The sequence below is a fragment of the Triticum aestivum genome, chromosome 6D (assembly GCF_018294505.1).
Source record: "Triticum aestivum cultivar Chinese Spring chromosome 6D, IWGSC CS RefSeq v2.1, whole genome shotgun sequence".
Classification (NCBI taxonomy): Eukaryota; Viridiplantae; Streptophyta; class Magnoliopsida; order Poales; family Poaceae; genus Triticum; species Triticum aestivum.
The window spans coordinates 455,263,328-455,288,299 of NC_057811.1; the positions used below are offsets into that span (position 1 = coordinate 455,263,328).

General features: G+C 55.1%; 1 protein-coding gene across 2 annotated transcripts; it reads left to right on the top strand.

The window, feature by feature from the left end:
* The first annotated feature begins 15,645 nt into the window (after positions 1-15,645).
* On the top strand, positions 15,646-21,382 carry LOC123145824 (cycloeucalenol cycloisomerase). Of its 2 annotated transcripts, none has more exons than XM_044565321.1 (9): positions 15,646-15,816; positions 16,310-16,491; positions 16,572-16,741; positions 16,926-17,009; positions 17,730-17,771; positions 18,255-18,365; positions 18,880-19,071; positions 20,242-20,339; positions 20,739-21,382. In XM_044565321.1, exons 2-9 carry the CDS (start codon positions 16,485-16,487, stop codon positions 20,926-20,928), a joined length of 894 nt encoding a protein of 297 aa, XP_044421256.1. In that variant the 5' UTR covers positions 15,646-15,816; positions 16,310-16,484; the 3' UTR covers positions 20,929-21,382. The 2 variants fall into 2 exon arrangements, with proteins under 2 accessions (XP_044421256.1, XP_044421258.1); XM_044565323.1 differs by having other exon boundaries at positions 16,313-16,491.
* The last annotated feature ends 3,590 nt before the right edge of the window (positions 21,383-24,972 follow it).

The following is a 24,972-nucleotide window of genomic DNA, read 5'->3' on the forward strand; positions in this document are numbered from 1 at the left end:
CTCGGCGGCGGCGTCTCCGCCGGGGCAATGGACGTCCATATGGAGGTCTTCATCACCGGCGACGGCGCCTCCTCCTCGTCGAGCAAGACGAGGAAGGCTGTTGAAGCCAGGGCCGCAGCGGATCGGATCGAGCCGTCCGATCCGTTGCGCGCCGTGATGCAGAGCCTCCGCATCCCCATCGGCACCGACGTCGACGCCACCAACGTTGCTGAGGCCCGAACCCAGCTCGAGGAAAGGCGCCAGCAGATGCTGGACCTGTCAGAGACGCTCGCCGCCACTCAGCGTCGCCTGGACGCCGCTCAGCTGGAGCGCGATGCCGCCTACGGATTCACGCCCGCCACGGCCGAGCCAAGCCGGGTCACCGATGTGCGTGCCCGGGGAGGAGCGATTGGCCGGGCCCTCGGCGCCGTCCCAACTGTCTACGAGACCCCAGCAAAGAACATGTGCGTTGCCCAGGCAGCCGCAGCCGGCCTGGACCAGCTCGCAGGTGAGGAGCTGAAAGAGCGCATCGGGCGGATGCGCGAACTCCTCCACGCCGCCAACACCCAGCAAGACCGCCTCAACTAGCTCGCCAAGCCGGCGGGGTCCAGCTCCGCCCGCCTTGGCGGGCCCGGCGAACTTCTGCACACCGCTTCCTCACCACCCCGGCGAGGCGCACTCCGGCCGAGCCCGGACTCGGCGTGACCCGGCCGCTACAGCCGCCAGCGGATTGCGCGACGAGCCCGTCCTGGAGATCCAGCGCGGACCCGGCCAGCATGGCCGGCGTCGGCTCCAACCGACCCGGCCCCCCGTGGCCTGGCCGCAAGTCGACTCGGCCCGCGCGCCATCGACGACGCCGACGCTCGCCACCGCCTCGATCAGCTCGCTCGCTCCCTGGAGGTGGAGGAGAGCGGCGCTATCAGGCCGGCGTGCTTCGGCCCGCGCATCCGGGATGAGCCCTTCCCCAAAGGATTCATGCTCCCCCGCGACACCCCCAAGTACAACTGGACGGTGAAGCCAGAAGACTGGCTCACCGACTACACCACGGCCATTGGCATCACCGGTGCCGATCGTCGTCTCGCCGTGCGCTACGCACCGCTCATGCTCCAAGGGTCGGCCCGCACGTGGTTGAACAGCCTGCCGATGGGCACCATCAACACGTGGGTGGACTTCGAGGAAGCCTTCGTCCGCAACTTCACGGGGACCTACAAGCGACCCGGCCACCCTAGCCAGCTCGCCATGTGCGTGCAAGGGCCTACGGAGACCGGTCGCGAGTACCTCGCACGCTGGACCGAGCTCCGGAACAGCTGCAAGGGCGTCCATGAAGTCCAGGCGATCCAGTACTTCGTCAGCGGGTGCCGAGACGGCACCCTCCTCAAGCACAAGCTCTTACGCTCCGAGCTGGCCACCATGGCCGCGCTCATGGTGACGGTGGACAAGTACGCCAATGCCAACTCCGCCATGAAGATCCAGGTGGCGCTGGATGAAGCCGACAAGGCGAAGCCGGCCGACGAAAGAAGCCGGCAGCAGCATCACCAGAACAACAAGCGCAAGGCCGACCAGCCGGCGCCGCGTCACGACAACCGGCTCGTCGCGGCCACTGAGCCCGCGGCGGACCCGGTGGCGAAACGCCGGCAAACCGGCATGACGGCATGGCAACCCGCCATGAGCTTCGAGCAGATGCTCGACGCCCCCTGCAAGCACCACAGCGGCGCAAGACCCTCCACGCACACGCTTCGGCAGTGCGCCATCACCAAGCGCATCATGAGGGGTGACGTCCCACCCCCTCCGGCTCCGGCTCCAGGCACGGGACAGCCTCCTCCGCCTCCACCGCCACCTCCAGCTGGCGGCGCGATGCGCGACGACGCCTACCCGGACCAGAACGCGGCCTACGTCGTCTTCACCAGCCTCGGCGACGACAAGCGCAGCGAGCGCCTCCTTCGGCAGGAGGTGAACACCGTCGTCTCGGCCAAGCCGGAGTTCATGCATTGGTCGGATCGCCCGATCACCTGGACCCGAGAGGATCACCCGGCAGTCATGCCGAGCCCGAGAGGTTACGCCCTCGTCCTCAACCCCACCATCGCCGCGTGGCGCACATGCAAGTTCTCCCGAGTCCTCATCGACGGTGGCAGCAGCATCAACATCCTCTACCGCGACACGATGACCAAGCTCGGCCTCAAGGCCGAGGACCTGGAGCCGACCCGAACGATCTTCCACGGCATCGTGCCCAACCTCTCCTGCTCCCCCATTTGCCGGGTCTGGCTAGATGTCCTGTTCGGTGACAGCAGCCACTTCCGGCACGAACCAATCTGGTTCGAGGTGGTGGACCTGTCCAGCGCGTATCACACGTTGCTGGGCCGGCCCGCGCTCGCCAAGTTCATGGCAGTTCCCCACTACGCGTACCTGAAGATGAAGATGTCGGGTCCCAAGGGCCTCATCACCATCACCGGCGATTACCACAAGTCCCTGGAGTGCGCCCGAGACGGCGCCAAGTTGGCCGAGTCGCTGGTCATTGCCGAGGAGCGGCGCCAGCTCGACCGGATCGTCGCCCTGGCAGGCGAGGCCTCCGCCGCGTCGATCCTGACCCTGGACCCGGCCGACGAGGCCGCCTTCAAGCCCTCCAAGGAGACCAAGAAAGTGAAGCTCAACCCAGAAGACCCCAGCTGCAGCAAGTACGTTGTCACAGGCGCCCGCCTCGACAGCAAATAGGAAGGCGAGCTCGTCGACTTCCTCCGTGAGAATCGGGATATCTTCGCATGGACGCCCAAGGACATGTCGGGTATCCCGAGGAAGTACGTCGAGCACAAACTTCACGTCCGCAAGGACGCCAAGCCTGTCCGTCAACCCCTACGACGATTTTCCGAAGAGAAGAGAAGAACCATTGCTGAAGAGGTCGCCAAGCTTTTGGCGGCCGGCTTCATAATGGAAGTGTTTCACCCCGAGTGGCTGGCCAATCCAGTCCTCGTCCTGAAGAAGAACAAGACCTGGCGCATGTGTATCGACTACACCAGCCTCAACAAGGCCTGTCCCAAGGATTCGTTCGCCCTCCCGCGGATCGACCAAGTCATCGACTCGACCGCCGGGTGTGAGCTCCTGTCCTTCCTGGACGCTTACTCCGGCTACCACCAGATCAAGCTGGACCCGGCCGATGCCCTGAAGACGTCCTTCATCACGCCCTTTGGGGCGTATTGCTACATCACCATGTCGTTCGGCCTGAAGAACGCCGGCGTCACCTTCCAGCGCTGCATGCAGAAATGCCTGCTGCCGCAACTCGGCCGCAATATCCACGTATACGTGGACGGCATCGTGGTGAAGACCAAGCAGCACCTCACGCTCCTCGACGGTTTGAAGGAAACCTTCGCCAACCTCCGCGAATACAAGGTCAAGCTTAACCCGGAAAAATGCGTCTACGGCGTCCCGGCCGGAAAGCTACTCGGCTTCCTCGTCTCGGAACGCGGCCTTGAGGCAAACTCGGAGAAGTTCAAGGCCATCGAGCGCATGTGCAAGCCGGCTCGGCTGCGCGATGTCCAGAAGTTCACCGGATGCTTGGCCTCGGTCAGCCGGTTTCTAAGCCGGCTCGGCGAGAGGGCGCTACCCCTGTACCAGCTGATGAAGAAGACGAGCCCGTTCGAATGGAACGGCAAGGCAGACGAGGCCTTCCAAGACCTCAAGCGCATGCTCTCCACCGCACCACTCCTGGCCGCGCCGACCGACAAGGAGCCACTGTTGCTCTACATAGCCGCGACCTCGCGGGCGGTCATCACGGTGCTGGTGGTCCAGCGACCAGAGAAGGGCAGGATCCAAGCCGTCCAGCGCCTAGTCTACTACCTGAGCGAGGTGCTCTCCATCTCCAAGCAGAACTACTCGCACTACCAGAAGATGTGTTACGGCGTGTACTTCACCGCCAAGAAGCTGAAGCAGTATTTCCAAGAGCACGTTGTTACCGTGGTCAGCACGGCGCCTATCGGAGAAATCATCGGGTGCCGGGATGCCTCTGGCCGGGTTGCCAAGTGGGCGATCCAGCTAGCCGGCCACACCATCCTCTACGAGCCCCACACCGCGATCAAGTCTCAAGCCCTGGCCGACTTCCTCGTCGACTGGACCAAGACCCAGTACTTGCCGCCGCCTCCCGACTCGACGCATTGGCGCATGCACTTCGACGGGTCCAAGATGCGACTCGGCTTGGGGGCCGGCATCGTACTGTCGTCCCCGAAGGGCGACCGGCTCCGCTACGCGCTCCAGATCCACTTTGCCGCCTCCAACAACGTCGCCGAGTACGAAGCCCTTGTGCACGGCCTCCGGCTTGCCAAGGAACTCGGCATCCGGCGCATCCTGTGCTACAGCGACTCGGACCTGGTGGTGCAGCAGTGCTCCGGCGAATGGGACGCCCGCGACTCCAACATGGCAAGCTACCACTTCCTCATCCAGAAGCTGTCCGGATCCTTCAAGGGCTGCGAGTTCCTCCATGTCCCGCGCGCGGAGAACGAAGCAGTCGACACGCTCGTCAAGATCGTCTCGTCACGACAAGCCATCCCGTCCGGCGTCTCCCTCGAGCACCTGCGCAAGCCGTCCGTCAAGCCATCGCCGAACTCCGAGTCCATCCACGTTCCAGACGACCCGGCCGCACCTCAACCCGGCCCGGGGACTGCTGAACTCGGCCCAGGGGCTGCTCATCTCGACCCGGCCACCATCGTCCCGGACCCGGCCATCGCCATCCCCGATCCGGGGGCTGCTCAACCCGGCTCGGGGGCTGCCGACTCGGAACCCACCCTGGTGGCCGTCTTCGCCGTGGTTACGGCTCCATCTTGGGCCCTCCCAATATCAGAATTTTTGGAGAACGGGGTTCTCCCCACGGACGAGACCAAAGCTCGGCAAGTGCAGCGCCGGGCGTCCGCCTACAACATCATCAACAACGAGCTCGTCAAGCGCAGCTCCACCGACGTGTTCCAGCGCTGCGTCGAGCAGGAACGGGGCATCGACATCCTCCTCGATATACATCAGGGCGAGTGTGGGCACCACGCCGCATCACGATCCCTGGTGGCCAAGGCGTTCCGTCATGGTTTCTACTGGCCCACGGCCCTCCAAGATGCCGAGTCGCTCGTCCTCAAGTGTGAGGGATGCCAGCGCTTCAGCAAACGCAGCCACCAGCCGGCGTCAGCACTCCGCACCATACCGATCGCCTGGCCCTTCGCGGTCTGGGGACTCGACATGGTGGGACCCTTCAAAACCGCTCGAGGCGGCATGACACACTTGCTGGTGGTAGTGGACAAATTCACCAAGTGGATCGAGGCAAGACCAATCAAGAAACTGGATGGGCCAACAGCCATCCGGTTCATCAAGGACAGAGCGGTGCGCTACGGCATGCCGAACAGCATCATCGCCGACAACGGCACCAACTTCGCCAAGGGCGCGCTCGAGCAATACTGCTCCATCTCCGACATCCGCATCGACCTGGCCTCCGTTGCGCATCCGCAGTCCAATGGGCAGGTCGAGCGGGCCAATCGACTCATCCTGTCCGGCGTCAAGCCGCGACTCGTCGAGCCACTCATCCGCTCAGCCAGCAGCTGGCTTGACGAGTTGCCAGCCGCTCTCTGGAGTCTACGCACCACGCCGAATTGGTCGACCGGGTTCACCCTGTTCTTCCTCGTCTACGGAGCCGAAGCCGTCATCCCGACCGACGTCGAGTTTGACTCGCCGTGCGTCGCGATGTACACCGAAGCCGAAGCCAGAGAAGCCCGCGAAGATGGCGTCGACCTGCTCGAAGAAGCACGCCTCCTGCGCTCAGTCGCTCGGCCATCTACCAGCAAGGCCTGAGGCACTACCACAGCAAGAAGATCAAGCCCCTCGCGTTCCGCGAGGGCGACCTCGTCCTCTGACTCGTCCAAGAGCAGGGAGGCCAGCACAAGCTGTCCCCTCCATGGGAGGGCCCATTCATCGTGAGCAGGGCCTTGCGCGACCGCAACGCCTACTACCTCATCGACGCACGCAAGTCAAGGAAGCGCAAGAAGGACACCGCCGGTGAAGAAACGACCCGGCCGTGGAACACGGAACTCCTCCGCCCGTTTTACAGTTAGCCGCACGAGCGTATGTATCGTCGCCTTTCGTAAACGCATGAAACTATGGGGTCCCCGAACGAGACTCGGGGGCTGCCTTTTGTCGACCAATTTGTTGTGTCCCTATTTTCTTGCATCACTATACCACTGAACCCGGCCACCGGTCCGACTTGCTCGACCCGGGGGCTCGGGGGCTGGCTGGCTCGGTCGCCACCCCGCCACCTTACTTGGTGATTCCTGATAAAGTAGGATGCCGCGGTCCCCCACTTCGCCCTAAAGCCACAGATCCAGCTTTGGCTGTCGGCTGGCAAGCACAACGGGCCAAAGCTCCTTTACGCTTCATACACTAAGTCAAAGGCTGCCGGGTCGATCAACCCGGCCCACCATTCATCAAATGAACAGCCGCACGACTGGCTGCTCGCCAACCGGCTTCGCCGGATTGTCGCCAGCCGGCCCAGTGGGTGTTTCGCTCGCGCTCAACGTTTCGAGGGACCCAAGTCCTACGCGCTCCTCTCAAAGAACCGAACTCCTTGTCACGGACCGGAGCCTCGGCCATCTGACTCGTGGGGGGGGGAGGTTTGAGAAAGGAAAAGCGCATGAAATTGGTATGGAAGGCAAAAAGCAAAAGCACCCACGACATCTACACAAGTATTTAAGAAAAGGCCCACGGCCCGAGTTCATTACACCCTAAAACCCCCAGTGGGTGGGTGACCTGCTATTTAACAGATTTTACACCAAGTGTCTCAGGCATCTCCAGCGCCGCGTCGCGACGTCGACGGCTCTCCCCTGGCGGCCTCCGGGTCCAGCGAGGCGCCGGTGGCCTCCTCAGCACCCGCGTCACGGTAGACGCCCGTCTCCTCCGAGCTCCCCTCCGGATCGTGGAGGAGCAATCCGTAGTCGCCGTCCATAGCCCTGCCGTCTTCCGTCCGCTCCGGATGGAACTCGTCGTGGAAGGCAAACTCAGCGATGTAGCTGGCCCGGGAGGCGATCCGGCCGGCTTGCTCCTGCAAGAGCTGCTCCGAACCGGCGCGCTGCCCCATCAACGCGTCCAGCTGCAGGTCCGAATGCCAGGACAGCGTGAACCGGAGCACCATCTCAGCACCGGCACGAGCGGCGGAGACGCGCCACTCGCCAAGCCGGTCCGACCCCATCTCCAACCAACGCGCCAGGCGCGAGAAGCTGCTCGGTTGGACGGAGTCCGGCCATAGGGCCGCCGTCATTGCGGTGCCGGCCTGGGACCGCCGCCCCAACTGCGTTCCCAGGACCTGCAGGCGGGCCTCAGCGGCGGCGATGATCTCCGGGAAGGTCTAGGCCACCCGCGGATCCGTCCCAGACCCAATGACGCCGGTCGGGTCGCGCTGATAGCGGAGGGCTTCCTCCGCCAGCCGCTGCGTCTCTGGGAAGGCCCCTGCCGCAAAGGAAGAAGCGAGTTAGAAGAAGAACAACAAGGAAGAAAGGTCGGATCCCGACTCGGCAAACGACAGGAAAAAGCACTTACTGGAGAAGGACTCTTCCAGGTGCTGCGCCTCAAGCAACGTACCACGCCACTCCCGTTCGATGGCGCGGTCGCGCTCCTCGAGCGCCTTCTCTAGATCGGCCGCCTTGGCAAGGGCCGCCTTCAGCTCGGCGTCCTTGTCTTCGGCCGCCTTCTTGGCCGCCTCGCGGCGACAGGCCTCGTCCTGACGGGCCCCCTCAGCCATGGTGACCTGCCCCCACAGGCGATCCACCTCGGCCTGGAGCCGGCCGTTGTCGTCGGCCAGCTAGCCGCGCTGCTGGTCCGCCTCCACCAGGGCCTGTTGCGCCTCTGCCACCTTGGCAGCTTCCGCCTTAAGGAGCTCCACCTCGGCCTCGAGGCGGCTCACAGCTCATGCAGCCGGTTGGCCTCGTCGAGAGACCGCTGAGCCGCGGCCGCCTCCGCCCTCGCCTGCGTCGCCTCGACGCTAAGACGGCCGGTGTCGGCAACGAGCCGGTCGTAGTGATGACCGGCCCGGAGCAGACGAGTCCGCCAGGACAGCACCTCAGCTGCGAAAAAGAAGGACTCAGCAGAAGAAAAAAGTAAGACTTAAGATTTGGCCCAACTGTTACACAGTTGGCCCGAATCTCGGGGGCTACACCCAGTGGGTGCGCTAGCGCGCCCCCACTAGGAAAGAGCACAAGAATACCTGCGGCGACGCTGAGCTCCTCCTCCTTGGCGGCAAGCTGCTCCATGAGCTCCCGGTGCTTGCCCAGGAGACGATTGTAGGCGGCGTCCCGGAAGGCGTCGAGATGCTGAAGAAAGCAGAAATCAGGACAAGGCCAACACTCTAAAAATCCGACCCAACTACTACGTAGTTGGCCCGAACCTCGGGGGCTACACCCAATAGGTGCGCTGGCGCGCCCCCACAAAGAAGAAATTACAAGAAGACTTGCCAGAACGGCGCGCTCCAGGTCGCGCGTCCGCTCCACCTCGGCCTGGGCGAAGGCCTCGAGCCGTTCCGTCCGGCCTCGCAGGCGGCGACTGACGGCGTCCAGCGGCAAAGCAGACAAGAAGCAATTCCACCATTGGGAACGGCACGCCCCCTTCCCTAGGGCTAGAGGTATTTACACGTTGCATTGAACCTAACGCTAGAGCGAGTACTACGATGAAAATCACTTTTACGAGCGATACCTTTGTCTTTGGTGCTTGAGTTGTCCTCCGCTCTAGAAAAGAGCTTCGTAGTTGGGAGCTCTGAACCGATGATCGATATCCTCGAGATCGCATTTTAGGTCGAGTAGAGACGCTAGGGAGTCCGTGGGCTTCCCTTGGCATTTCCTCCTCCTGGGTCTGAGGCCCGAAGACAACGGCGCCCCCGCTCCGCGCCGGCTGCGGCACGGCAGCTCGGCGCCCTCCCTGCCGGGGCACCAAGGCGTACTCCCCGCTGGCCGCTCGCGACGCGGCCATCACCTCCTCCGACGCCCCTCCCAGCGCCGACGACGACCCAGACGCCGGGACGCCCTGCGTCGCTGTCTCTGAACCGGACGCCGGGACGCCCTGCGCCGCCGTCTCCGGCCCAGCTGCCGGGGTGGCCTCCGGCACCGCCGCCCGCGGTGCCTCCTCCAAAATCGGCGGCACCTCCTCCGACACCGCCGCCCGCAGCGTCTCTTCCAAAACGACACCGCCTCCACCACCATCAGTCCCCGCTCGCTCGACCATGTCGGCCCGCGGCGGGGTGTCATACGCCACCTCCACGACCTCCCGGTCGGGGATCACCACCTCAGCCCGGCCTCCACGGCCGCGCTCCCTCACCGACGATGGCTCAAAGACCGTCGCGCCACCACCGTGCCCTCCGGCATCTCGCGCCAGGCCAGCCCGCGCCGGCTCGCGCCCATGCTGCCGCCGCGTCGGTCCAAGCATGGACCGACGCCGCCTCCAGCTCCGTCAGGCCAAGGCTTCGGCGTCGTTCGGATCCAGGCCGAGGTCCGAGTCGGCCCGTCCCTCCACCTCGGCCTGGTCGGCGAGGTCGGACCGGCTCCTGCGGAACGCATCCCCTTCGGCGGTCGCGGCTTCCGCCGCCGCCCTCGCCAACGCGATTGGCGACCTGGAGAAGAAGACAGAATGAGCAGAAAAGAAACAAGACTAGCTCAAGAAAAAAAATCTGAGCGCAAACGAGAGATGAAGCTTACCCCGCCAAGGCCGGGACCGGGGTTGGCCTCCCGTGCCCGCCGCCGCGCTTCCTCTTGGCTGGCCTCCCGGCCCCGGCCGGGTCCGCCGTGCGCTTCGGGGCCCGGGGTCGCGACGCTGTCTTTCCCATGTGGGCGGCTCGGCGCCGCCCCATGCGGGGACCCAGCTCTGCCCGCGTCGCCGCCTCCCCCGCCCAACGCCACTACACCGACAACTGGCGTCAGCACCGACCGTTCCGTGCCGCGGTCAGCAATTCAAGACACATGAAGAAAAACACGAGACTTACCCACGCGACGCCCAGCGCCGGCGTCGGACTCGGCCTCCTCCTCCCTGCCATGAGCCGCGGGCTCCTCTAGCGCCACCGGCGCCACCTGCGACGGGGCCCGGGCGTAAGGATGCCGAATCACGTTCAGAAGTACCCCCCACATCGCTCAGGGCGGATGAGAAGGTGTGCGGCAGCAAAGTAAGAAGACCAGACACTCACCTGCGGCGTCGGGTTCGACTGGCTGTACGGCGCCTTGCCGAACCGCCAGTCCTCCCCAAGGTTGGCCTTGGAGATGTCATTCATGCCGCGCGCGATCTACTCCGCAGACAGCCGCGTCGACCCCATGCGGTTGGGGTCTTGAAGGCCGACCATTTCGCCGATGAGGCAGGAGCGCCCCTGAAGCGGAAGGACCCGGCGCATGATGAACGCGGCGAGGAGGTCGGTGCCGGTGAGCCCCTCCTGCGTCCTCATCACCATCACCCGCTCGCAGAGATTGACGATCTCCTGCGACGGGCGCCTGGGCGAGTAGCCCCAGTTCGTCTTCGCCCGCGGCGGTGCGATGACGAAGGCCGGAAGGTTGATGCGATCCGCACCAAGGTTGCGGACGTAGAAGAAGGAGTTCTGCCACTTCTTAGCAGAATCCTCCAGCGGGATCTTGGGGAAATCCGCCCCCGACCGCTTCGAGATGACGGTGGCGCCGCAATCGGCGAACTCCCCGGCCGACGGGCCCTGCTGCTTCAAGGAGAAGAAGCACGCCCAGAGGTCGATCGTAGGCTCGACCCCAGGTACCCCTCGCAGAGGGTGACGAAGCCGGAGAGCTGGACGATGGCGCCGGCGCCAAGATGATGCGGCTGGAGCCCGAAGAACTCCAGGAGCGCGCGGAAGAAGGTGCTCGCCGGCAGCCCGAACCCGCGCTCGAAATGCGTGAGGAAGACCACGCGCTCCTGCCCCTCGGGCCAAGGCCTCTGCTCGCCGCGCGGCAGGCGGACGCCGACGTCCGTCTCCCGCGGCAGGCGCCGCATCGCCCGGAGTTGGGTGATGTCCTCCGAGGTGACATTCGAACCCATCCAGGAGCCCGATGGCAGTGACATGATCAAAGGAAGAAGAAGGAAGATGGACGGCGAAGGAGTTCTGCTCGGAGCAGCGGGCGCCGCAGTGCGTCAGTTGCAAAGAGCGGAGCGAGAGCAAAGGGACAGGAGGGCGCGAGCGAGAATAATGTCCGCCGCCCCCCTACCCCCTGATTTATAACCCTCGGTTTGAACGTGGGGAAGTGGGATCGTCTGCACGCGCCCGTTCCACTACCCCGGAATAAGTGCGCACGTACACGCGTAGTAACTGCCCGGGGAAGAGCAACCGGCCCCCGGACGCCGCAATAAATCCGCGCGCTTGGGCCGAGGGCGCGCGGCGGTGGGCCCCAACCCGTCGCCCGGTCCCGTCACGCGCGTGGCCTGTCAGGCCCCTCCGACTTCCGGGCACCACGTGGCGCCCGCGCAAAGCCCGAGGGATTGCCCCAAGATTCGGTGGCTTCTCGGTCCCCGCCACGGCCGGGATGCCACGATCCGATTTCCGAGAAAACCGGCACACAATGGGTGTTGCCGGACCCGGCGCTCGCAGAATCCACCTTGCTTAAGGGGGAAACTGCGAAGGCCCACTCATCCGAAGACGGCGGACCTTCACAGCTTCGGGGACTACTGTCGGGGGGATGGACCCCGGGCAGGCAACGGAACCCGGATCCTCTTCAAAAAACAACGGGGTTGGCACTGCCCCTCAATACCGGCACGCGCTTGGCTGGGTCGCTCGACCCGGCCAAGCCCTGCAAGCCGGCCAGACTAGTCGACCCGGCAAGACACGTCGACTCGGCCCCAACGACTAGCGCAAGACAGCCGAACCCGGCACGGCCAAAGCCTCCTCAACAAGCCAGCGCCACCCATGGCGTGCTACGCAATCCAGCCGCGGGTCAACTCCCGTCCCATCCAGGCCGTATGATGGGGACGAGACTTCAATCAACGATGACCGAGGCAACAGTGCCCCGCCCATGCCTCTGGTCAGTAGGAACGTGGCAACAGTGCCCCTCACCTACCCGCTGACCAGGGCTGGCGTGGCTACAGTGCCCCTGCCCTCACCGCTGACGACAGAAAGCGGCAACCTGACGGAGAGCACTGTACGCGACTCAACTCGGCCACGCCCTGACGATCGGCAAGACGACGCACAGTCCCCCTAGGCTTGCGGGGCCCGCACCTAGGGGAACCCGGCGAACCACAAGCCCTCAGCGGGACCCAGCCCGGGTCCCCGGACACCGACAATAGGGACCCACCGACTTGTAACAGTACCATTGTACCCCCAGGGGGTTGGACTATAAAACCCCCTGGGAGCCCACGATCATTCGGGGGGGCGAGCGAGAGGGCAAGCAGAAAACACATACGAGAAAAAAGCAAGTAAGCATAGGACTAGCCACAAAACAGCAACACCGGAGAGAAGGAGCAGCCCAAGCCTTGGCCAGCTTCCTTCCTCCTCCATACAGCTCCAGGAGCAACATTGTACTATCGATCATCCAACTACACTCGGCAGGACTAGGGGTATTATCTCTCCGGAGAGCCCAGAACCTGGGTATGTCCGGCGTCCCGCGCCCGCTCATGCCAACCTCGCCTCTGGAGTCCACCAGCGCCCTCGAGCCTCCTCCTCTCTTTAGCCATCCCTTGGCATCTGCCGTGCGCCCACCACGATAGGTACGTTGGGCCTGCAACCGTGGTGCTGTGATTCGCTGGGGTCAAATCCCCTTGTTGTACTACTGTCGCCGTGGCGCAATCCAATCCATGTCGCGTCCTTGTCCAGTTCCCTGGAGTCTCCACTGCGTCTCCATTGTATCTCCATGCCTCCATGGACGGCTTTCCGACCCAGATCGCAGGTCACTGGCGGCACGGCTCCTCCAATGACCACGGGGACGGAATCCGGCAACCACTTATGTTGTTGCTTCAAGGCCGACGATGGCTAGGAGGCAAGCATAGGGGGAAACGTGGCAAACAACCCAATGGATATGAAGGCGTCACACATGAGAGGCAAAGTTCTCCATGAAGGCGATGCCGGAAAGGAGATGCCAAGATTGCAGCTAGGGTTGGGGGTTTACAGGTTGGACTGTTGCGTGGCCCGCTACCCCATGTCGTCGGCACCGTTGTCGCGCTTCTCTGCGAGAGCGCACTACCGGGCAGTCCAAGAGGCGTCCACCTCCAAGGAAGGCCGCCGCCACCGCCGCCGACCTCAGGAGGCTTCTACTTAGCCTCGGTGGCGCCCCCGCAACCTCGATGGCTAAGGTGTCCGCCGTGCATGAGGCCTTCGGCGGGACGGGCCGGGGTGAGCGCCCTGCGAGCGAGGACGTATGCCAGGTAGTTCTAGATTGGGAGAGAGATGGAGATTATATAAGTACATATAGATAATGACTATAGATGACATGGCGGTTCCTTAAAGGCATCAACTGACTATATATATTTTTTATTTTTTTTTCAAGAGTACGCCAATGGAGTACCTTAGCTTTATAGAAGAGAGAAAAATATATACAAGAGATTGTATGGTAGATCGTCACAAACCGACGATCCCACCCAACCACTCCCCTACCCTAAGCGGACTACTCACAAAAATGTTGGACTCCTACCACTCCCGCTAACTTCCAGAGATGTAGCTCCTGGAAGATTAGATTCACCGTCGCGAACTCATCGCAAATAGCACCGGATTGAAACACCCTAGCATTCCTTTGCTTCCATAACGTCCGACAGATCAACATGACGAACGCGTCGAAGCCCTTCTTGTCCGCAGAGCTAACCTGCTTGCGCGCATTCATCCACCATTGTTGCAGCAAATCATGATGCACAGGGCTAAGGTTGGTATCGACTCCAGCTTTGGCAAAGCATTGGTACCAGACACACTGAATCATGAGGTGATCTACATTGTCCTCCTCCTGGTCACAGAGAAAGCACGTGGAGGCCATTTCCTGCAAACCATGCCTTAGTCTCCGGTCCGATGTCCAGATGCGTTTTTGGATAGCAAGCCACATGAAAATCTTATATGCCAGGGGGCTCCGTTTTTCCATATGGCGGCTGCAGGTGCAAAACTGATTCCACCGAAGCAGAGCATCCGATAAGCCGACGCCGCAGAATAGCTACCAGACTCATGCCATGCCCAGATCGCCTTGTCTCCACTTCCAGGAGAAATATCGACATGCACAAGTGCATCCCAAAGATGTATAAACTGCATCAGCTCCTCTGTTGATGGATTCTCCGGCAAGTCCTTGAGCCACGCATGCTGGTGTAGCCCCACGCTGGCCAGCCACGAATTGACTGTCCTCGTCTTGACCTTAGCTACCAGGCCAGGAGCAATCTCAGCGATCGTGTAACCTTGCACCCATCTGTCCTTCCAAAACAGAATTCTCGTGCCGTCTCTGATCTCCCACTTCACCAGGCTATTGAACGTGTGCTGGACCTGTTTATCAGTTGCAAGATTCAATCCTTGCCATGGTCTGCTATCGTCCAGCCTGCGTAGCCATTCCCATCTCAACCGAAGGGCAAGACCATGTTTACTGATCCAAGATGCCCAGACCACCCAGCTGTTTAGGGTGGCACACTCTCCGCCAAGATACCGCGCACTTCCCGCCACTAACGGCATCAGAACCAGCCCAAAAGAACGCACGACAGCCCTGATCCACATTCTCGATCGCCCACTTCGGCGCCTCCGCCACAATTAGGTGATGCGTGGGACGCACCCTCATTACTTGTTGCACAAGAATCAGCCTTCCCGGACGTGTAACTAGGCCTCTTTGCCATCCTGGCAAGATTTTGAGCGCTCCATCCACCATACATTGCCATTCAGAACGCGTCAATTGTTTGATCCCAAGCTGTAGACCCAGATATTTACACGGGAAGTGATCAATCTTCCACGGTAGCGCGCTTCTGACCACCTCCTCGTCCTGTTCCTCTCCCCGGATCAGAATTGCTGAAGACTTGGCAAAATTAACATGCAATCCCGAGGCCTTTCCAAAGATCATGAGTACTTCCTTGACAAAAGCAATATCTGTCCGAGAAGGTCTAATGAATAGTACCACGTCATCTGCGTATAGCGATAACCTCTGGAAGGGCTTGCAACCATTCAAATTCTCCAAAACTCTGAGCTCATGCGCCTTGATTATGATCTCCGTGAGGGTCTCCATAGCAATAACGAAAAGCAGCGGAGAGATCGAGTCTCCCTGTCTAAGGCCACAAGCATGCATGAATTTGTCAGTCAGACACCCATTCACCACGATCCTCGAGTTGGCGGTAGTGAGCATGGTTGCCAACCAATCAAGCCATCTCTCCGGGAATCCCTTAGCACGAAGCACCACAAAGAGAAAGGGCCAAGATAGGGAATCAAAAGCTCGAGCGATATCCAACTTGAGTAGAACACCCTTAGCTTTCCTTTGATGCAATCTTCTTGCCATTTGCCTGACTAGCAAAAAGTTGTCATGGAGGTTCCTACCACGAATGAAAGCAGACTGGTTAATGCTCACTAGCTCTCCCATCCGCGGGCACACCCTGCTAGCCATCAATTTTGAGGCCAACTTAGGAAAGCAATGCACCAAGCTGATATTAGGTCTGAAGTCATTAATACAACATGCTTCCGGGCTTTTTGGAATGAGAGTGATATATTATTAACTACTCTAAAACTTGCCGTTGAGAACCCCAGCAAATCCGCCGCGAGTTAAAAAAAAAAACCCCGCGGCCCACGACCCGATCTCGCCACCCAAGATCTTCCGGTCTACCTCGCCCCTGCTCCTCCCCTGCTGCTCGGTCAACTCGCCGCCGCCCCTCTTCGACCTCGCCGCCGCCAGAGGTAGCACGACGTCACCGCCGTGAAAGGTAGCACCTCCACCCTTATTCCCCCTCCCCGCTCCGCCCTCCTCATCCCCTCCTTCACCTCCTTCTCCCTCCTCCCTTCCTTCCCCTAACCCCCTCCCCCCATCCTTCCTGCCTCGTCCCTCGTCCGTCCTGTCGTGACGAACCCTAGCTTGTGAATTGTTTTATCTTGTACAGAGAGCTTTTTATGGCTAACTAGATTATGAGTATTTTGTTTTGTGAACTGCTTTATCTTCTGTACAGAGAGCCTAATTCGTTGCATAATTTTCTTTACATCTCAATTAAATGCATGAAGGTTGCCATTGCTATTAATTTGTATTCCTCATTCCCTTCTGATTATGTTGTTTAGGTGGTAAGAACGAGCGCAGTAGATGTTTCTCTTTCATATGTTGTAGCTATTGTGCTCAGATCTAATTTTGTTGATTTCTTGTCATACTGAAAAAAATTGTGTCTGATAAGTTTTATTTGTTTTTATTTTTTATATGGATGACAAAAGCAGGCACAGTTGACACCAATCCAATCGTGTTGCAAATTCCCTTGGCCAGGGCGTCAGTCGAGGGCACACACACTCCGCAAGTGCCACTCTGAACTGAATTTCCTCTGCTGAACCGCAAGCAGTGACAGCGCTGGCGACTGAGGGGAGGAGGGGCTGCTGACAGCGGGATCGAGCGATGGCAGGTGAGCCCGCGCCTGCCGCGCCCAATGGTGTCCTTCCACGGGTCTCCCCACCTAACCGGAGGAGCCGTCTGCCCTTGCAGCTGTCCGGCGGCAGGCGGCGGCGAAGCGGGGCGGAGGTGGCGCGGCCGGAAAGAGCGCATGGCTGGCGGCTGACGGGAGCAAGAGGTGGGGGGAGAAGTTCTTCCTGCTATACACGCCCTTCTGGCTCACGCTCTGCCTCGGTGTCGTCGTCCCCTTCAAGCTCTACGAGGTATTAGTACTAGCCGCCGTCACCTGTTGGTGGATCTATCTCATCTTGGGAGCATTTTGGTGGATCCTAAAAGGAATATGGGATCCTAAGAGAAAGATTTGATCTTGGTAATTTGTTTTGTGCCGATTGGATTTACATTTTTCTTCCTCTTAATCATTCTTGTATTTTTTGTTACGATGTGCAGAGTTTTACGGAGCTGGAATATTTGGTTCTTGGATTGGTGTCAACCGTGCCTGCTTTTGTCATCCCTCTGCTCTTCGTAGGAAAGGTAATTTGGCACGCTCTTCCTACTCTCTCGTCAGATCAAGTTCGGAAGATCTGTTCAATGTGATATTCAGTCTTCAGAGGGTGCTCAATGGTCATGACCACTCTTCGTAGCAAAAAAGGGCAGTATTTGCACAGCAGTATTACTGTTTCACCAAATTCAGGTGTCTGCCGTTAAGTGAGAATCGAGAAACATTATATGCATAAACATAGACATTAACATTTCGTTGCAATTAAGATGACAACCAGAGTTGAGAAATCATTTGATGTTGAGAATCTACTAGCATTTTGGTGTTTTGGATCAGCGGGCAATTCATGTTTCCAACCACAGCAGCAGTTTCTCTGGCCTACACAAAGGAATCCATCAGTGCTGCAGTAAACGAAAAATTAAAAACGAGAGTAAGGGCAGGTATGCAAATATTAAATTCTGAGCGAACACATGACAAAAACTATAAAAGTGGGGAAAGAAATGGAAGAGCAGGGATGGGAGGAGAGGGTTGCCTCAGCAAGTCAGCTTCTCCATAAGGATGGGCTCCTCTCTCTTGCAGCTCTCTTATTTGAGCTTCAGTTTTGCATTTCATCTTTTCCCTTTTGATTTGTCTTCCTATTTTCGATCCTAAACTATATCTTCTTTTATTTGGTCCATAAAGGATAAAATTTGTGTTACTCTTGTATACTGGTGTCATATATTTGAAAGTTAACTTCATTTTTTTTTCCATTTCAGGCAGATAGTATTAGAAGTTTAAAAGATCGTTACTGGGTCAAGGTATGTATTTTCAGTGTGGATTTTTGTAAGCCAATTTGAGTTCCAGAAATGGACAGTCCTGGAAAATCCCACAGTTGTATGTAGTATGATTCTGATATATGGATTTGATTCAGGATTATATTTTTCACTACAATTATACCTTACTCAGATCTAACTTGGACCCACAGAAGTTTAGAAGTGGTTTTATAACAGTTGATTTATCAAATGTTTACCATATTTTTGTCAAGTGACACTCATGAAAGCTTTTGTACGCACATGAAAGCTTTTGTAATATAAACTCAGCAAATTACCCTGTCTGAACAAACACTAGTGATATATATTCTTCAGTTACGACAGTACTTGCTTTGTTGCTAAACTACTAATACAGGTATAATGAGTAGTACTTCTCATTGTCTATGGGCTTAGTTTTATTTGGTAATGCATTTTCTCATATTATCTCTTTGGAACTGTTTGCTAAATCCACGATACATCTTTCAATTGCAGGCTAATGTTTGGATTATAATTTTCAGTTATGTCGGCAACTACTTTTGGACACATTACTTCTTTACAGTTCTTGGCGCATCCTATACTTTTCCTTCATGGAGGATGAATAATGTAAGATCTTCACACAGGGATGGATGGGTGGAGAAATTTCACCGAGTGCTACACATGTCCTTTTACTTACTAAACTTATAAAATCATTTTGTGGAATACTAAACTTATAAAGTCAATCAATGGCTCAATGCTAAGGAAACTAGGAAATTGTCTCATTTCATTGCTTTGTTCCCACTTCATATATTCCCTTCCATCAATTCTCTTCTGCAAATTAGGGGTTAATAGCAGGGTTGATGTTTGTGCATATTAGTTGAGTACCATACGCTGACGGTATCATTCATCAATTCAGATTATATATTTATTTTTTAATGTCAATTTAAAACTTTGTTTGGTTGCTACATAGTTTCCGTCACGTTATGTACATTATTGACACAAACTAGATACATATCTGTTGCAACTCTTCTTGCATTGTTTGTAGTTCATCTGTGGGATAGTAACTAGTTATTCAAATGTGCTACACTAATTCTACTTATTTGTTTGCAATGCTTAATGATTTTCTTTCTAAATGTTTCAGGTACCCCATACAACATTTCTCCTAACTCATGCCTGCTTCTTGTTTTATCACATGGCATCGAATATGACACTTCGTAGATTACGTCATTCTACAGCTCACCTGCCACAGTCTATTCGGTGGTTGTTTGAAGCGGCATGGATTTTAGCACTCTCATACTTCATTGCATACTTGGAGACCCTAGCCATTGCAAATGTATGTTCCCGCATATATTTCTTCATGCATAGGGTGCTATGAATACTATGAGATTTTTTCTCCCCAATCTATTAATATTTAACTTTCATCTGCTTGCTTACAGTGGCAATCATCAATATTTTGTGCCTTAATTCTAGAGTACAAACTATTTTGATTGAATCCAATCTGTTATTACTTTTTGTATGTGTATCTCATGTGGCTCAATTGCACAGAACCCATCTATTCTAACGATGTATCCTGCTGGACTAGGTAGATACCAGAGAACATGCAGCCAATGCCTGTTTTGAATCTCTAGTTATGGGCAATTGTGGATAAAAACTTCTAGACAATCCTTGATATCTCTTAATCTTTTTGCTAACTACTACTCCGTCCGATCCATAATAAGTGTCGCAGTTTTGAACTAAGGTTGACCTTAGTTCAAAACTGTGAGACTTATTTTGGATCGGAGGGAGTAGGTTATATCAAATTTGTATTGTCCATTAACATATAAATCAGTAGTAGCTTGTACAATGCTTTCGACACACGTTCTACTGTTCACTGCGCGGGCATTGTGAGCCTGCGATCAATTCTCTGGTGCACTCGGAAGAATAAAATAACAATTAGGTAAATATAATCAAATACTTATACTTACATACAAAACAGATGTCATATGTAAATAATTTTTAAAACAGCGCCTGGTTATTGTCACTTGGTTGCTTGACTTGGTGAAATCCTTAGTTCCTAATGTAAATTGTATCATCTACTCCGTATTTGACTAAGATTCACTTACCTTTATGTCTCACGAATTTAACGCTGTAGTGTTTACATTTTTGGTGTAAGCAGAGGTTTTTGTGTCAGTCTTGTTTATTTTCCATGCATCAGAATTTCGTAAGGTACTTGGCAAAAATAAAAAAGCAAAACATTCTACCCCCATGCTGCAACTATTTTGTGGCATCACATAACACTGTATTATGAAGTTATGTTATACACAGTCACAGTATGTCATTATATGTGATGTACATGCAATTGATGTTGTTTTCACTTTTCAGTGATGCTATCCAGAAAGCTAAATGTTTCTTTGCTTATACTGAGATATTTCCGCTTCTGCATCCTTTTTTTTATTTGTGAATGAAGTCTTCCCTTTCTGCTCCCCAAGACACTACATTCCTGATGTTGAAATTGACCTTGCAGTTTCCGTATTACGAATTCGTCGATCGGGACATAATGTACAAAGTTGGATCATTGTTTTATGCAATATACTTCCTCATCAGCTTTCCGATGTTCTCAAGGTAAAATTTATCTGAATTTAGACGTGTACAACTGGTTTCATTGATAATGTCATTTTTGCTCTATTTCATATTGTTGATCTATCAGCTATGCATAGGGAGAATATTCTCCTTTGCTCCTCTATCTGCTATGACTTTATCTATCAAGCTCATTGTTAAACAGCAATATCTGGTTCTGAACTCGGTCAATGCCTGCGAAAACATTTACTTTTCTTGAGCTGGCTATCTTAAACATCACTAGCTTGAATACCCAAAATAATAAGTATACTTCTTAATTCCAACAACTTACTTTCGCTCACATCATCGCAGCTGGGTGGATAGGCCTCTCACTGTTTTCTCTTTACCTAGTTGTCAATCTCATAATCCATGTTCAACTCTGTGCAACTCTTATTTGGCATTCAGGATCGACGAAAAAGCAGAGAAGTGGGCCCTTTCCAGGGTAGCCGTCGACGCTCTGGGCGCAGCAATGCTCGTCACGATAATACTTGATTTATGGCGCATATTTCTGGGGCCAATCGTGCCCATCCCCGAATCAAGACGGTGTGGCCAGCCGGGGCTAGCATGGTTCCATGCGCAGAATGAAAGCGTCTAGTCCGGGAACGATGTGGATTCTTCTGTTCCCACGTGTACCGTTGGCTCTCCGCCAGTGCCAGCGTTCTTCAAGAATCAAGACTGTTCGCCTCTCCATTGGAGGGATGAAAATTGCACCGTCAAGGCGTGGTTCTTGCTGATTAATGGATCGATTTCTTGTCTGCATGTTGTATTTGCTTCGTGCGAATAGCGAACTGGTAATTTGTAAGTTCAGCCTGATCTCAGAAACCATCTTGAGTAAGGTGGAGGCAATGAAGATTTGATGTCAACCAGAAAGGGATTTTTTTTTGTTTGTTGAGAAAACCAGAAAATGGATCTTGACGCACCACGGTCTGAGTGCGGCTCGACAGTACCCTTCGGGGTGTTTGGGGCATCATTTGTTCCGTGTGTGTCCGTTTGGGTTGAAATGAACAAAAACGACGAATCATGTCCACTACTTGGTGTTTGTCTGGACGTATTTTTGACCCAAATTTGGACAGGTTTGCGTCCACACGGATACGAGCGGACGCGTCGCGTGTCCTCTCGGTGTCCAGGTCTGCATGTCAGCCACACTTCTTGAGTGCGTCCTTTTGAATGACAAGTGTGGTGGGGGGCAGGCCTCATTCACTTCTCACCAAAAGTTCACATCTAGAGCGGGTGGTGGGAGGCCGGCCTCATTCACTTCTCGCCATAAGTCCACATCTAGAGCTTGCTCCCCAAACGCCAGCCGCGGTCATCATGGGCTTCTTCGGCCACAGCAAGCGTGGCAAGCATGACCACAAGGCTGGCTCATCGCGCTTATCTACACCCGATGAACAGTTAATTCATAAAAAAATAGTAATTTTTTTTAAAAAAGCTGATTTTTATTGGCATCAAAGATGATTGAGTGCGCAAGGAGCGTGCAGATTTTTGTGATGTTTGGACATTTGGGGAGCTCCAGGCGAAAAATACAAACTGAGTGGTGTACTTTTTCAAAGTTTCTTTCATAGCCATTTTTTCTTTTTTTTTGCCGTGACCTCCAGGAATGTCTGAATGTCAAGAATTTCTGGACACATCACGCATACAAGCATCTTGGATGCCAAAACAAAATGATTGTTTAGTTTTTTGGTATTGTAAATTATTTTACTGTTCACGCGCCGGGTGCAGATGCACTTGGGCACCAAATGGCTGCCTCCGCTATGTATGGCTCATTGTAGGAGTCATCCCATTCACCGCTCACTGCATCCATTGACGGACAAACGTTGGTCTATAGAATTTGGCTATCTTCTGTTTTTTCTTCTTCTTGTTTCTTTCATTCTTTTTGCTGCGTGGAGGTGATCATTTCTTGGAAAAAATTATAAATTAAAAAGCGCCATGTAATTGCGTAAAGGATTCACGTATTTACAAAATGTTCATGTAATTTTAAAAAGCGTTCAGGTATATATTTATATAATATTTGTTTAAATAAATAAACACGTATAAAAAAAGTGTCGTTTAATTTTGAAAATTAGTTATGCCTTTTAAAAGAAGTTTCATGTAAATTTTAAAAATTCATTTATTTTACTAGAATTATGTGTAATTTTGAAAAATTCATGTAATTTGGAGAGGATTGTGTTATTTTAAAAAGTATTAATTCTTTTTACAAAAATAAAATAAAAGGTGTTCATGTACTTTTCAAATGTTTGGATATTTCTTAAAATGTTGGTGTATTTAAAATATGAAAAGGAAAAACATTAAAAAGATATAAAACTAAAAAACGAAAAGAAAAAATCTGGAAGAAAATCCGGAAAACACCAAAAAGAACGTAGCATATAAACGTTCTAAACGGGAAAAAACCGGAACGAAAGATCTTGTGCGTTATGGCCATGAACAAGCGAACGTATGGAAACCGTATGGGCCCTCCTTGCCGCTTCATAGGCTCTTCCATGTCCACACCTCAAAAAAAAAAAAGGCTCTTCCATGTCCTTTGCGACTGTCCAACGCCCAATGCGAACCCCTTTCGGCCGCTCAAAAGAAAAAACGAGAACCGTTCTCAAAAAAAGAAAAGAGAACCCCTTTCCATTTTCTTCACCATTTCACGACGTTTTTTTGGCATGTCATGTCCTACATAAATAAAAAAAGGGGAAAAAAAAAACGGAGACATGACGCTCCTCCGTTGAGAAGCTTTGCTGGCCGACGCCACGTGCATCCGTTCCACGTGATGAACAAACATGCATGCTACAACGGCTGAACGGCCGGTATCGATGCATTCAGTAACAAATCATCGTGAACCATGGACCGCTGCTGTTAACTTGGAGAAGATGACCCCAAATATGGCGCCAGCGCTATTTTATTCTCTTGCTTCAAAAGGACCCGAGCGACATGCCGGTACATCATGTTTGAGCATGGCACCCTGTGACGACGAGTAAACACCACGCGGGACGACGGGACCACCCAACGATTCCCGCGAAATTACGCACCACGTCCTGATACTCCTTCCGGTACGCCATGCGTTTCGTAGAGGAATCAGGACCAGGACCAGCAGCGGCAACAGTTCCAGAAGGAGGACCGCGCGCCGGCCGGACCACGGTACAATGCCATGCCACATGCCAGGGTGGGTTGGCGCGCCGGACCTTGTACGCTCCGCCTGCGCGCGCGTACGTCCAACCCAACCTAACCCGAGCCGTCATGAGTCCAAGCCCGGGAGGCAAAGCAGCAATGATCAACATTCAAAAAAAAAAAAAGCAGCAATGACGCTGCCGGCCGCGGCCTGTCTCAGGCTGGCGCGGGCAAAGCCAAAGCGGCAGCCTGAGCGCCACCCCACGCATGCCACCGCGGCTCGCACGTGCCGATGCCGTCTTTCGCTTTCAGCGGCGGCAGGGCTACCACGAGGCCGCCCTGACAGGCGGGTTCTGGCGGACGCTCTGGGGAGGGCCCTCTTGGCATTGAACGTAACGTGTCGGTGGACGGTTGGCGGGAGGAGCGTGATAACTGAGGAATGGGGCTGGGCTGCTGCTGCTGACTGCTACCAACCGTGCGTTTGGCTTTGGCGCCACTGGCACCGGAATACTAGTTGCGTTGCGTTGCGTTGCATGGATGGATGGATTATACTTATACGTGAGCTGCCACCCACCGCATTGTTCCCCCACCCTTTCCGCATGACAAGCTGCCGCCGGATTTTTTTCTTTTTTTTTTGCGACTGTGCCGCCGGATTTTTGTAATGCCAATGGAGCAAGGATCCAACCCAACCGTTGAGTGCGCCTGATCATTTTACCCAGCGCGGCACAAAACACGTGGGGCCTCCACACTTAGTAATAGCAGTACTACTACACTACTAGTGTGGTTTGGCATGAGCTCACGAAACGAAAGCCGGATGATTGTCGGCAGGACAAGGGAGGGAAACGCAATTCAATCTCTTATCTTACTTTAAACGGAAGGTGTTGCGACATACTAAATCGCGGTTACCTGTGAGTCATGGGGCGCTTCGGTCGAGGATGCTTCTACGACCCTTCTCCCATGTGTATCCCACGACGACTTGCTAGAAACGACATGCCATTCTCTTTACGAAGTGGACGATGTCGGTGTCACTAGCAATTAACATTAACAAAAGCGATGACATGCACATGCACCTCTTCCTCTTGGGTAATGCTTGTCACAAACCCTAGACTTAGGATCGAGCGGACTGTGCACAAGTCGCCTGAAAAACGACTCGGTGTAAGTTGATTATGCGAGTATTTTTTAAAAAATGTGATAGCTATTGCTTAACTTGGAGGACCAGCAGTGCTATTTCCTCGATTTAAAGTATCTGACCTCCCTGCCTCTGCCCATGTGGAGTGCACGCGTGGAGCCAGTCGCCCGCGACCATGCTGGTGCCGCGGCCCGCACTGGCGCTTTCACGTCACACGGAAGAATCCGGTGCCTCTAGACGGTCTGACCCAGCCAGCCATCACGCTTCTCCCGGCCGTCTAGTCATCTCTCATCCTTTCAAAACAAGACTCGTGAGTACAACTGAAACTGTTAACTTCTGCATGACGGCAGGATCAAAATTGACCAGGACATCTCTGTGCACGTAACCCCTCCATGATCTCAGGTCGCCGCCCAATGAACG

Bases quoted from the DNA above. Each gene is read 5' to 3' on its own strand.
- LOC123145824 (XM_044565321.1), top strand. The intron at 16,742-16,925 runs GTATTAGTACTA...TACGATGTGCAG, and splicing joins TCCCCTTCAAGCTCTACGAG to AGTTTTACGGAGCTGGAATA. The intron at 18,366-18,879 runs GTAAGATCTTCA...TAAATGTTTCAG, and splicing joins CTTCATGGAGGATGAATAAT to GTACCCCATACAACATTTCT.